The sequence below is a fragment of the Solanum pennellii genome, chromosome 10 (assembly GCF_001406875.1).
Source record: "Solanum pennellii chromosome 10, SPENNV200".
Lineage (NCBI taxonomy): Eukaryota > Viridiplantae > Streptophyta > Magnoliopsida > Solanales > Solanaceae > Solanum > Solanum pennellii.
Genome location: NC_028646.1, coordinates 2917322 through 2931850, shown reverse-complemented (window position 1 = coordinate 2931850; position 14529 = coordinate 2917322). Strand labels below are relative to the sequence as shown.

At 31.7% G+C, this 14529-nt stretch overlaps 2 protein-coding genes across 2 annotated transcripts in view; one reads left to right on the top strand and one right to left on the bottom strand.

The window, feature by feature from the left end:
* Window positions 1-2182, top strand: part of LOC107002214 (nudix hydrolase 22, chloroplastic-like) — a 3644-nt gene extending 1462 nt beyond the window's left edge. Inside the window, exons 2-4 of the mRNA XM_015200146.2 lie at window positions 1130-1272; window positions 1639-1758; window positions 1842-2182. Coding sequence (XP_015055632.1) covers window positions 1130-1272; window positions 1639-1758; window positions 1842-2045 — 467 coding nt within the window. The 3' untranslated portion in view covers window positions 2046-2182. The remainder of the gene's footprint in view (window positions 1-1129; window positions 1273-1638; window positions 1759-1841) is intronic.
* A 230-nt stretch (window positions 2183-2412) lies between these two features.
* LOC107002213 (magnesium-chelatase subunit ChlI, chloroplastic) lies at window positions 2413-5736 on the bottom strand. The gene is made up of 3 exons (XM_015200145.2): window positions 5518-5736; window positions 4752-4870; window positions 2413-3666 (listed from the first exon to the last, which is right to left on the bottom strand). The coding sequence occupies exons 1-3, from the start codon at window positions 5633-5635 to the stop codon at window positions 2617-2619; spliced, it is 1287 nt and encodes a 428-aa protein (XP_015055631.1). The 5' UTR covers window positions 5636-5736; the 3' UTR covers window positions 2413-2616.
* Between the last annotated feature and the right edge of the window lie 8793 nt (window positions 5737-14529).

Below are 14529 nucleotides of genomic sequence, written 5' to 3'. Positions count from 1 at the left end.
GAGGGTGGTGTTGGGGGAGGGGGGCCGGGGTGGTAAAAGATCGGGTGAAAAAATAAAATTTTGAAATTGAAAATATTTTTTTTTAAAATTGATGTTTTTCCCCAAAAAAAAAATGTAACTTGAAATTTGAGGAGAACTTTGGAAAATGTTTTCTTTAATTTTTGAAGGGAAGTCATTTTCCTTAATTTTGAGGAAAATGAGTTGATTTGGAAAACATTTTCCAAAACTTTTGCCCCAGCCAAACATGAAGAAAATTGAAAAACATTTTCTGGAAAATGTTTTCCTTCATACCAAACACACTCTAAATATGTTTGTAAATGACCCTAAACGTTGTAGTGACATGAGATCTTATCATAATGTACTAATGCCGGTAAAGGCTAATAGCATTCTTTGTTATCGTGTAAATTTTTTTGGTTTGAAGTGTATGAAAAGCAAACATTTGATAGTTTAAGTTAGAAACTCGTAAACATTGTAGGGAAAATGCATAACTACCCCAACCTATGTCCGAAATCTCAGAGACATAGTTATACTATACTAAGATGTTATTACCCCTGAACTTATTTTACAAATAATTTTCTACCCCTTCTAGGCCTACGTGGCACTAGGTTAAACAAAATATCAACACGCGCTGGGCCCACAAGATAATGCCACGTAGACCGAAAAGGGTAAAAAATTATTTATAAAATAAGTTTAGGGGTAATAGGACCTTAGTATAGTGTATTTGTGTCTCTGAGATTTCGAGCATAAGTTGGAGATGCTGGTGCATTTTCCCAACATTGTATGGTGAACTATCTTTAACTAAGTTAAAACACTTATTAGAGAACTTTTAATATTATTATTGCTATTATTTATATGTATATTTGACTCATTTTTACTTTTGTTTCATTTTGTATGATGATGATATGAAATGAGTTTAAATGAAATAGTAAGGATTCATATAGCTAAGCTCTACTTGTTTGAGGTCGGAGCCAATCCTTTTGAGCCAATTGCAACATTTGAAACTCAAGGATGATGAGAGTCGTTCCTTTGCCCTTCTCCACTTAAATACTCGATTTAGTTCACTTGGCACGAGGCTTTAATTTGTGACCTAAGATTCAAGTTCGTCAACCTCTCATTAAACTGTTTTTAGGTGAAGTTGCTTTGCCTGGTGGAAAAGTAGAAGAAGGTGATGCCGATGACATTGAGACAGCACTCAGAGAGGCCGAGGAGGAGATTGGATTAGATCGTTCACTTGTAGATGTTGTCACTGTTCTTGAATCCTTTACCGCCAAGGTAATGCAGTTATCTTCATTAGCGATCATTTGAGACATTATTTTGTGTTCATTCACTTTTAAGATAGGGTAAGGTCTACGTACACTGTATCCTCCTCAGACCCCACTTGTGCGATTACATTGTGTATATTATTGTTGCACTTTTAAGGTTCCTCAGCTGCATGAATATTGATGACCAGTTTAAGTGATCTGTTACATTTTCAGAACTTATGATCAATGCTTAGCTGATATAAGAAGTTACAGTTGCAAGTTTCAAATGCAAACTTTTCGGTTTCATTTCGTGGGATATTGAAATTTCTTGATAGCAGAGTTCTATTGCATTGATGCTTATGGTATGATATTGCTGTTTTGTTTTGTATTTCCTCAGAAGGGAACTACAGTGATTCCAGTTGTGGGCATACTTTGGGATCGCAACGCATTCAACCCGTTAATAAATACTGCAGAAGTAGCATCAATATTTGATGCACCTCTAGAAATGTTTCTTAAGGTTAGTAAAGTCTACAAACTCTCTCTTTTTGTTTACAAGTTTCGTCTTCAATTGCTCTTACAATGAATTATTGGTTGATTTAGGATGAGAATCGACGAGAGCAAGAGTTTGAACACATGGGAGATAAGTATGTAATCCATTTCTTTGATCATCAAACAGAGAATGAGAAGTATATAATATGGGCTTTTACTGCTGCTATTTTGATTAAAGCTGCATCGACTGTGTACCAACGTCCCCCTGATTTTCAAGAACGAAGACCTAGATTTTGGAACAGAAGTCGTCAATGAAAGATGTTATTGTCAACTCTTTCGCGCCTTTGAACTTTGAACATAAGAGATAGTTCCTTCAAAATCACATAAAATATGTGTCTCCATATGTATTTATAGCCATTGCTCTCTGTGAAAGTATATTCTGTTTGGGCCAACTTGCGTGCACCTCTACTATTGCAGTTTCCATTAGCATATTTGTCTTCCAAAGTACACGTAGATGAAAAGGCATTACGTAATGTATTTTGTCTCTGCTGGAACTTGAACCGTAGGAGAGTTCTTTGGTATAAAGGAAGTGATACTCCCACCAAAGATTGACTATGGGGTTCATTTTCGAGTCAGACAAAACGAGGCCAGAGTTAGAACATTGGGAACCTTAGGCCAAAGCAAGAATGAAATACCAGTAAGTTTAAGTAGAGGTGATTCTGAACACATTTCTTAAGCACAGTACACAGACAATCTTCAGTTTTGACAATTGTCAAATCTTTAGATGATTTGAGAATGGAAAATTAAGACAAAAACAAGTATGGTACTCTATAAAACAGCTTGGTGCAGGGAAATGTTTACCCAAAGAAGAAAGCCATCTATCTCTCTAGCCAAAAACCTCGTAAAATTTCTCAACAACAAGTAAACCTGAGTCGATAGATTCCAATGGATCCTTCCTAAGTCTGTGTCTTAAGCAGTTGGGAATGACAGTGGCGATATCTTCTGGGGTTACCTTATCTCTTCCTTTAAGTGCAGCCAATGCTCTTGCTGCTCTGTTAGTGACTATATCACCTCTCAATCCATCGACATTCAGTTCTGCACAGACCTTAGAGATTTTAACGCGGAGATCATGATCAATCGTAACAGAAGAAAGCCCGCTCCTGGCTGAGGTGATTTGGCTCTGGAGCTTTTCTTGCTCCCCCTTGTATGAATCCCGGAATTCCTTGGGGTTCTTGTCAAAACGACCTCTTTCCTCGACGATCTTCACTCTTAGTTCTGCATCTCTCACAGTCCCGACTTGGGCATGCATTCCAAATCGATCAAGAAGCTGTGGCCTAAGTTCTCCTTCTTCAGGATTACCTGAACCAATAAGGATAAATCGAGCAGGATGTGAAATTGATATTCCCTCTCTTTCAACAGTGTTCCATCCTGATGCTGCAGAATCCAAAAGAACATCTACTAAATGGTCGTCCAAAAGATTAACCTCGTCGACATAAAGTATTCCTCTGTTAGCTTTAGCAAGAAGACCAGGCTCGAATGCCTTCACACCCTCGGTAAGAGCTTTCTCAATGTCGATTGTCCCACACACCCTGTCCTCAGTAGCACCTAGTGGTAAATCAACCATGTTGATTTTGGTGAGAGATACAGGAAGCTGCTCTCCCTTCCTCAATTTGTCACGGACTTCAGCGCTCATTACTTCTTGGTCATCTGGATCTGAATTAAATGGATCACCAGAAATAACTTTTATTTCTGGAAGTAAATCCACCAAAGACCTAACCGTGGTGGACTTCCCAGTTCCTCTATCACCCATAATCATCACGCCTCCAATCTTTGGATCTATTACATTCAGCAAAAGACACAACTTCATCTCATCTTGCCCCACTATGGCGGGAAATGGATACACCGGTCTCTGGCTGTCTTCAGCAAGTTTCTGAGCCTAAAAATTACAAAGTAGGTAAAAGCTTATCAATATACTTGGTACAACAACAACAACATACCCAGTGTAGTCCCACAGAATGGGATCCGCGGAGGGTTGAGTGTACGCAGACCTTACCCCTACCTTAGAGGTAGAGAGGTTGTTTCTGATAGACCCTCGGCTGAAGGATAAACAGTCCAAAGCAGTCCCAAAAAGGAATCAATATACTTGGTAAATCCCCCCTCCCCCAAAATAAAATGGGTTGCAAATACATTGCCTTCCAAATAGATCATTTTGCCCAAGTGTTGTAACTTTCTAAGCTGAACCTAACAAAACTATTTTGAATTCGACTTTGGATAATCCTTGCCCTGAAACTTAATACTCCCATGAGCTATTTGGTATGACAATCTTTCCTCTTTGGGACATCATAACATGATTGACATCATTTTTGTAAAACTTTTACAATGTTAAAGAACTCGAATACATTAAAATATACAAAGTAATTCTTATCTGAAACAGTCTCTACTACATCCACAAGGTAATGGTTAGGTCTGCATACACTCTACCCTCCTCAGACCCGACCCCACTTGATGAATTCCCTGGTTATGTTGTTGTATCCAAAGTTACTTCGATATCATGTTTCCTTTGTCAAACTAATTTTGAACTCTCCGTGTAACATTCATTTCCACCATCAATAATACAATACTCCCTCCGTTTCAATTTGTTTGTTTTGCTTAGTTCATTTAATGAAAAAATGTCTCCTTTTTTGGCAACTCTTTAATTCTAACTTTACACATGACAAGATTAAAGCGATCTTTAGTTTAAGATCACAATATTCAAAAGTCTTCTTTTATTTTCTTTAACTCTGTGTAGAGTCAAAACTAGACAAACAAATTGAAACTGAAACGGAGGGAGTAGACAAAGGGACAGTGTATAAGCTTTTCAGAAAATATTGCTTCATAGCCTCAACTTAAATTCTGTCAAACTCCACAACCAAACACCCAAACCCCACATTATTATATAGAAAATAGAAATCTTCCACACAAATTACCCAAACTGTTTAGCAAAACACCTGATGAAATCACCATATCATGAAAAATTGGTACCTGTTCTTGAGCAGGGCTGATTTCAGTTGCAACATTGGAAATTGCCACATGAAATTGGGACCTCCCTTTCTTAACTGGGAGTCTAATTCCTCCATAAAACTTCCTCCCTTGGCTATGTCCTACAACAACATTGCCCATCAATTCATAAACTCATAACCACTACCAATAATCCAAGAATAATATTCAGTGAAATCCCACAAAGTAGAGTCGAGGGAATACACAATCCTTATCGCTACCTCTTCAAGGTAGAAAGATTGTTTCCGAAAAACCGTCAGCTCAACAAAGTTAATAAAACGAAAAGAACAAGTGAAGAAACATCACAACGAATAGCAAATCAGTAACAACTATATGCAAGGAACCGTAACAACATCCACAAAATACGATCACCTAAACACAGTAAACCTCATAAATACGAATACCAAAAAAATCCAAAAACTACCTGAATACACAAATGCTCTATACTACCAAGAGTCCAAATTCACACACTCTCAAAAACCAATTCAAAGTATAGAGATATCAAAAAAATGTAAACACCCATTACACAGTAGGACCAAAATCAGTACAAAAATATCAATCTTTACAATAAAAAAAAACACTTACCCATCAAAATTCTAGCTCATAATCAACAACCAAGAACCCAAAAATTCACAAAAAAAAATCAAACCCAATTCAAAGGAAAACTAGAAATGACATAATATACATAAAATTTGAACACCGACTAACAATGCGAACACAATAAGTTGAAAAAACACATTTATTTAAATACCTGAAGATGGGAAAAGGGATAAAGCAACAGACTTAGAGGAACGAGAAGTGAAGGGTGTAGAAGCTAAAATTGCTGCTGCTGCTGCTGAAGAAGAAGAAGTTCCCAATAGTGAAGCCATTTTTGTGATTCTCAGTGAAGAAGAAGAAGAACTTTAGGCATCAGTGTATTGGTCACTACTTACTACTACTAACTAATGGCTTGTGTTTGTGTCTTTGGATAAGACGATAGATTTCCGGGTCATACTTTTATTGGACTTTCATGGATTCATGGGCTCATCTAATTTTCGACTTCAAATTTGGGTCTTTTGATCATGTTTTTTTTTCCGAGTAATTTTAGGTTTAGCAAACATAAAAATAGTATTATGCTCTATAGTTATATTTATGTTATTTGCACTTCATAACAAACGACATTTGATTGTATAAATCGGGTGTCGGTGTCTATGAAAATTACGTTTGAATATGTGTATATGAACTTTGTGATTGTATATCTGCATTAAAGTTTGAATTCGTATATAATTTAATCGAGTTGAAATAGTGATATTTGTATATCAAATTTCTCTTCTCGATTTATACAAACACAAATTATACATTGTATTTTGTATGATTTGTGTTTGTATAAACTGAGAAGAGAGAAAGACAAAAGAGAAGTGAGCAGGGAAAGATTTGTATTGTATAACTATAAGTGTATAGGGCGAAGTAATATATATTTGTATATATAGCTTTCTCTCGCTTTATATAAATACAAACACAATTTATACATTTGTGTTTGTAAAAGTGAGAGAGGCGGAGGAGAGTGGCGAGCGAGATTCTGGGGAGAGAGGTAAACGGCAAAGTGTTCGCTACGAATTAGAATTAAATGAAACTATGGTTATATCATTTATTTTAAATTAATAATATGTTGTTTCATATAATTTTCTCTTTTTCTTTCGTTGAAAAATTACCTAAATACAGATTTTATTTAATTATAATTTTCAAAATTTCCTACCCTTTTAAAGATCTTTTTGTAATTTGAAAAAGAAATTTTGGAGGGGGGGGGGGGGTTATTTTAAGAGGACATGTATCGAAAAAAAATAAAAAAGAATCACAGGTTGTTTTTTTTCGTCTATGATATTATCACAGTATATGAATATACTTTGATGGTATCAAAGAGTAAATAAGCAGTGTCTTCATTGTAGGATTGCTTCTTTCTCCTAAATACCATCAATGTATAATATACTCTTATGATATAAATGAGTAACTGAACAATTTTTTCATTGAGGCTTGCTTTAGTCCTTCAATGAGATTACTCAATCATCCATGATATCACTATAGTATATCTACATACTGTCGTGGTATCATTGAGATATGTTTTAATATTTCAATATTTTAATTTTTAAAAAAATTATAAAAATCATCATTTCTACTAATTTGAAGTTTAATAAATAAGATTGTGAATTTAATAATTTTCTCTTAATTATTTTTTTATTTATTTCTCAAGAAAAGAGTCTAATTCGATATCGATATAATATCAATATATCAACGAAGTATCATAGAGTCAATTAAGTTTGGTCCTATATGATATCGATATAATATCTATATACCGATGGAGTATCACAGAGGATTAATCATGATAGTAATGTTATGTTGACATCATACACGAAATAATAAAGGAGAAAGTGGACTAAGCAGGTTAATAGTTTGGGTCATTTGTCTATTAAGGCTAAATCGTTTTGGTTGAATTTAATTTGGATATATAATTTCACAATAAGGTCTATTTTGTGTAGTTTTTCCTTCTTCTTTTTTGTGATTTTTTTTAAAAAAAATAATATTTGAAAATTAAAGTTGTGTTTTTCGTGAATATAAATGGAAGTTTTTTCTTTTTGTGGATAATTTAAAGTGAAAAAAGTAGAACTATTTTTTTGTTATCTTTTAAGTTCGTGAAAATTTTGGAATTCTAATCTTTTCAATAGTCAAATATGTGTGTAATACTTTTTAACAAAATTTAACTTGAAATCAATCACCTAAACAAATGTATGTGTTTATAATAGAGAAAATGGTCAAAAGCCTTCCCAATTTATATTCGGATTCTCAATTACACATTTTAATTTTACGAAAATTCTATCATCCTCGTGAACTATCTAAAACTGAAATAATTACCCCCTTAAATGCTTAGCTGGCAAAGAGAGTGTATTTCACTCTCTAGAGAATGAGCACAAAAGACAAATATTAAAACTTTATTTAATTTTTTTATTCGTAAATATATGTATTTATTATTTATTTATTTATTGTCTTTCTTCTCCAGAACAATAAAGATCAAATTCCTCCACCATTCACTATCTCTAAACCATCATTGCCATCACCATCTTCACCGAATTTACCATTGTCGATTTCACACAAGCTTTTAGATTCTCATGAAAAAAAATTTATAAACCAATCAAATCAATTAAAAATAAAATGAGATGTATTTATACCACCTAAAAACGAGATTTGAATTAGATTTATTCGTCCTCTCTCTTTCCCTCCCCTCACTTTTTTTAGTTTGTTTTTAGGTTTCCATCTCTCCGCTACTCGACTGACCGGCGAAACGCCACCATTGTCATCGCCTTCGTGAAACCCAAAACACCAGCAACCCCCCCCCCTCCATTCCTACATTTCCTGTTGGACATTGGTGGGTGTATTGTGAACCTGTTCTTATACAAAACAACACAAATTTGATCTGAAGAACTGTAATTTTGTATCTAGCGTTTGAGGATTTCTCTGTTGTTCGGCATTCGACTGCTGGTTGTTCTGGGGGGTAGCCTCCCCATCCTCTCATCTCTCTCTTGTTTCTCATGATCCAATTTTGAGGGACTTTGGTGTTTAAAGTAATTGTGAAGTTATCATAGGAATTTGAAGGGATCGGGAAAAAAAAATTGCTTTAGGATTTGAAGAAATTGAATGAGTATAGGAAAAAGGGGGAAAGAATTATAAGAGAATTAAAGAAAAATAATAAATTAATTAAATTTTCACGTGTCAAACGCGTGAATTTTACAGGTCAATGTAGGTGTGGTTATGATTTTTCAGGGGTGAAACTATTTCAGTTTTAAACTGTTTAGGAGGGTGATAGTACTCCCGTAAAGTTAAAGTGTGTAGTTGAAAATTCGAATATAGATTAGGGGGGCTTTTGGCCATTTTCTCGTTTATAATACTTCCAAACAAAATTTCACTTGAAATCAATCACCGAATTTGAACTTCAAATTTGTGATTTTAATTTTTTGAATCTAAAATTTGAACCATAAGTTTATATTTATATTTAAAAAAAAAACTCATAATTTTTAAAGTTTGTAAAAGATAATAATAATCAATGTTTGACACGAAGAAATTGTATGTACAATGTGAAGTAAGCACTACTTCAAATATTAAACAAAGAAGTTCATTATATTTAATGAACTAAAATAGAGTTACAGAAGAATCAGAGGTGAAACATAGATTTTTACTAAACACAATGCACAATGACTCCTTTGCTTACAAGGTCTATTCAGGATAGTGTTTCTTTTTATACACAGAGCTTGAACTCGAGATCTCTAGTTAAGAATGAAGCAGTCTTATCCATATATTTTAACAAAAACTAAATGTACACTTGGTAGTGGTTGCTGTATTTCTAGGAATGTAATAATGTAGGTATAGCTATCCATTAACACATTGACAAAGTTTGATCACCTACAAATGTGGAATAGGATCACAAAAAAAGCAAATTATTTTCTATCAAGGGCAAATGCAAATGTCTGAAAGCTTAATAGACAAAAACCAAAAAAATGAAAAGGATAAACTTTACCCAAAAAAAAAAAAGTTACACCAAGTATTACTTAATTGAGAGAGGGAAAACAATATAATGCAAGATAAATTTTTAGAAGAAACTACCTAATTATACATCTATTCCTATCATAATTACTAATTCTTCTTACGGTTTAAAATAATTATATTTAATTTCACTAGTTAATTTTTTTTATATCAAATTTCAAGTTAGATATACCTAGATACATGTTATTTTGCTACTAGATTTATTGATATAGGGAGAGAGGTGAACGAGAACAGAAGGGGGGTGAGTGAGATTCGCCCATATACCTGGGATATTAGATTAGCAAGCAAGTTATGCGAGTGGAGAGCAAGATGAGAGGGAGGCGAGTGAGATTTTCCCATTTATCCCAGAACATGTGAATTCACTTGAATACAATGTACATAGAACAAACTACACCTAACTTTGACCCCATGAATCCGCGACACATGTATCTTGATGTATCTGAATGCACTAAAATCTCGTAATATTACAAACTAGCGTATATTTAAATAATTAAGTCATAAACTAGTGAAACTTTTGTAATCACTTTAGGAGGGAGGGTGAGAATATGGTCTTTTCAAGCATCCAAGGGGCATCATTGAGCTTCCACACTAAGACTAGTTTTGAACATTTTGCAATATTTTCAAATTAGATTGAATTATGACTTGATTAAAGTATTTGGTAAATGGCCAAAAGGGCAAAGGCCATAACACTTTTGAGGGATTAATGCATTTGATTTTTTATTTTTTTTGGATATATGCATTGTTTACATTCATATGGAATCTTTTAAAGCATGTGATTTTATAACCATAAGAACATGCCTTGTTGGATAATATATATATATAGTTTAATATAACTATGCTCTCTTGTAGTTATTTCTAAAACCTCTCAAAATATTGCTTTACAATTTTGAGACGGATTCAAAATTTTTAGCTTACGAATTCTAAACTTTTAAGAAGACAAGTTTTATTCAAAAATTATTAAGTTTTGTCAAACCTATAATGAGAATTTTAACTCGATCTGTCTCACATTACTAATTAAACGTTTTAAGAACTTAAAAAGACATGAAAGAAATAAAATACATTACAAAAGAACATGGTCACCTACAAAATGACGAGCCAAAAATGATTAATTTAAGTGTTTCCGCACAATGTTTAAGAAATAAAGAAACTTTTTTAAATTTTGTAGTCTTAATTAAATTAAAGATGTGTATAATCATTTAAATCTTGTGGTCTCTAATATGTCACATATAATGTTGAAATTGAAAAACTTACTAAATAAAAAAACAATACTCTTTTTTTTAGAGAAATGAAAAAAATTAGTAAAGAAAAGACACTTTAATTAGAAGACCACAACAAGATTATGTCATTTCGTAGTTTGTTTTTGTTCTTTCCACATAAGCTTGAAGATTAGTTGATTAAATAATCTAAAACTTTGTAATTTTTTAGTACTATATTGTTAAATGTCCAAAAATTAATACTATATCTTAAAACTATCAGTTAGTTAAAGTAGATTCTCAAGAAAAAACAGTTATTAGTAGGGTCAAGTGATATTGATTATGCAAATTTTAGGTGTAATGGGCTTAACATGAAAGCAAAAAGAAATAAATTAATTATTAAACAAAATTCCATATTCCAAAGTATTTTAGGTTATAAGATCCAAAAAACTCTTTTTATATTTTGAGAAGTACATTGTTAAGAAAAAACAAGTATCGACAACTTGCCTATTTAGGATCATGAAAGAACAATTAATGTATTTAAAAATTCATAATAAAAAAAGTGATCAAAAGATTCTTCATTAATTAGTGGCTAAATGCCATTTTTGGTGCGGCGATTAGAATATAAAGGTGCAATTAGAACAATGTCAAAAGAGACTGAGTCGAAGATTTATCGAAAATAGACTTTTTACTTTTATAAAAGTAGGAGTAAAGTTAGTTTTATTTTACTTTCTCATATTTTATTTGTGAAATTATATTTTGATTATGTTATTATTGTTGATGGTGGTAACAAATAAATTAGTGAATTGAGAAGTATGAGGATTTAGATTCTAATCTCAACAGACACTATAACAGATACAGTTTTAGCAGAAAGAAATATGCACATTAATAAAGAGTTTTAAAGTCTTTACAAACATTAGTTAATTGCAATTGGGTCCGCTTTAAAGACGTTTACAAAGAGTGCTAGCTAATTGCCTTTAAAAATCACATTTAAGCAATTAAGCTAATCGTTGATCAATTATTGCTAAAGGTCATTTTTGATGTAGTGAGAAGATAAATGACATAGGTAATTTCTTCTTCTTCTTCTTTTTTGGCTGTAGGAAGCCTTAATGATACCACAACAATATACGGATAAACTGATATAGTATGGGTAGTTTTGTAATAAATGAATGAAGGAAACTTTAGTGCTACCACAACAGTATTTTCATATATAATGATGGTATCATACATGATTTGAAGAGAGTTACATGTTATAAAAAATAGTCCTTAATGATACCATGTCAGTATATGATAGTTGTGATGGTATCATCGATAAATTATGAGTTCCTCCCTTGAAAGAATGTTAATTAGTCTACGATAGTATGTATTATATATATTGGAGGTATATGAATGAATGCAGGAAACTTTAATGATATCATAACAGTATATGTATATATTGTTATGATATCATTAACAATGACTAGTATTGTGAATTAATGAATGAAGGTAACGTTTGCGCTATCACAATAGTATATTCACATATTTTAATGGCATCGTACATGACATGAGGAGTATTACTGATTATGTGAAACAATACTGAATGATAGCATGTCAGTATATAATGGTATCTTGGAGGTGTCGTTGAATGATTGAAGTACACATCAATGATATGTATCATAACAATATATCGATATAATTTGATGGTATCATTGTGTCCTACAGCTAATCTTAATGATATCATGTTAGTATATAGATATATTACGAAGGTATTATAGAGGTCTCACTAATATAAAAAATAATAATCTTTTTTAAGGAAACAAAAAAAATAAAACATTTAAATTAAAACAAAGAAAGCAGTATATATTATACAAAACATGGTAAAGAAAAGACACTTTAATTAGAAGAACACAACAAGATTATGTCATTTCGTTGCTTGTTTTGGTTCTTTCCACATAAGCTTTAAGATTAGTTAATTATATAATCTTAAAACTTTGTAATTTCTTAGTACTATATTGTTAAATTTCCAAAAGATTTAATATATCTTATAATTGTCAGTTAGATAAAGTAGATTCTCAAGAAAAAACAGTTATTAGTAGGGTCAAGTGACATGGATTATGCAAATATTAGGTGTAATGGGCTTAACATGAAATCAAATTATTTACAAAATTTCATATTCCAAAATATATTAGGTTATAAGATCCAAAAAACTCTTTTTATATTTTGACAAGTACATTGTTAAGAAAAAACAATTATAGACAACTTGCCTATTTAGGATCATGAAAGAACAATTAATGTATTTAAAAATTCATAATGAAAAAAGTGTCCATTGAATCAAAAGATTCTTCATCAATTAGTGGCTAAATGCCATTTTTGGTGCGGCGATTAGAATACAAAGGTGCAATTAGAACAATATCAAAATACGTTGAGTCGATGTTTTTTCGAAAATGAATTTTCCATCTCCGTAAAAGTAAGGTAAGATTCATATATATCTTACTTTTTCGAATTTTGTTTGTTAAATTATACTGAGTGTGTTATTATTGTTGATAGTAGCGATAAATGGCTGATAAATTAGTGGATTGAGAAGTATGAGGATTCAGATTCTAATCTCATTGATTAGAAACCACAATAAAAACAATTTTTTAGCAGAAATAAATATATATATTAACAAAGAGTTACCGACAAAATTAGTTAATTACAATTGGATCTGTTGTCGCTTTAAATTTTAGAGACATTCACAAAGAGTGTTAATGACCTCTACATAATATTTTTAACAACAATTAAAATATTATTGCTATTTAATCATCGCTTAAAATCATTTTTAGTACAATAAAAAATAAAAACAACATTAATCCCTTTTTATTCATTTAATCTTGATTGACATAACTACTTGTAATTGTTTGTGTTGGTGAGATAAAACAAATACTTCATCATTATACTTATCACTTCATCGCGACACGTAAAATATAATATATCTCTTGTTAATACCTTTAAATATGTTATTTTCTATTTTTTTATTTATTTATTGACAAAAAATGAATCCATGAAAGTCCTTGGAACTATTCATATTAGATAAATAAAATTATATATAAACCACTTATTAATAGACTATTCAATCTTACGTATGCCACATGGGCACCGGAACAACTTGTAATGGGATAATAAACCCTAATCTGATGTCACTTCTAAGTCTTTCGTAGAGTTTATCTAGTTTGAATTTTAAATAATCGAGTCAGCAAATTTTAAATATCAAATATTAACTTTCAAAATCGACTTATACAAATACAATTGTACTCCCTTTAGTGTTGATTTTATTGGGACAAACATTACTTTGGAAACTATAGAAGAAATAGTAACTTATAGGATAAGATGACTACTCATCCAATAACTTCCATAGACCAATTCTTGTCATAATGGATTAAGGAGACAAAAGGTACATAAAAGTTTTGAGTGTAAAGGTACAACAAGTGTGACATAAGAATTAATTGAGCAGGACATTTGAAATGTTACGTATGCTTTTTTGATCGAGTTTGTTGTACGTTAATTTTTCTTAGGCATAATATATAAATATGCCCTTTAGCTTGACTTCAAATTACATTTATGCCCTTTAACTTTGAATGTGCACAAATAGACACTTAAACTTGTATAAAGTTGAACAAATAGACACAACTGTCCTACATGTCATTCTACATGTAATTTTTTGTCTTACATGGTGTCTTACGTATATTGTGTCATGTAGGACTCATGTGTTTATTTATTTAAAAGTTAGATAGTTAAAGTGTCTGTTTTTGCATTATGAAAGTTAGAGGTCAATGTTAAAATTTGAAGCCAAGTTTAGGGTTCAATATATGTATTATGCCTTTTTTTTATATGACTTAATTTATAAACTATTATATTTGGATATGGTTTAATTATTCTATGCACACTTAAAAGATATCGAAAAGTGTGAAGAAGGTGGATTATTTTGGGAGTGTTTTTTAATTTTTATATTCAAATATAATGATATTTCATTTTTGTTAATGTTG

Coding starts and splice junctions, on each gene's coding strand:
- LOC107002213 (XM_015200145.2), bottom strand. CDS start 5,635: ATGGCTTCACTATTGGGAACTTCTTCTTCTTCAGCAGCAGCAGCAGCA. Junction 4,871..5,517: donor ATCCCTTTTCCCATCTTCAG/GTATTTAAATAA, acceptor ATGTTGTTGTAG/GACATAGCCAAGGGAGGAAG. Junction 3,667..4,751: donor TCAGCCCTGCTCAAGAACAG/GTACCAATTTTT, acceptor TGTAATTTTTAG/GCTCAGAAACTTGCTGAAGA.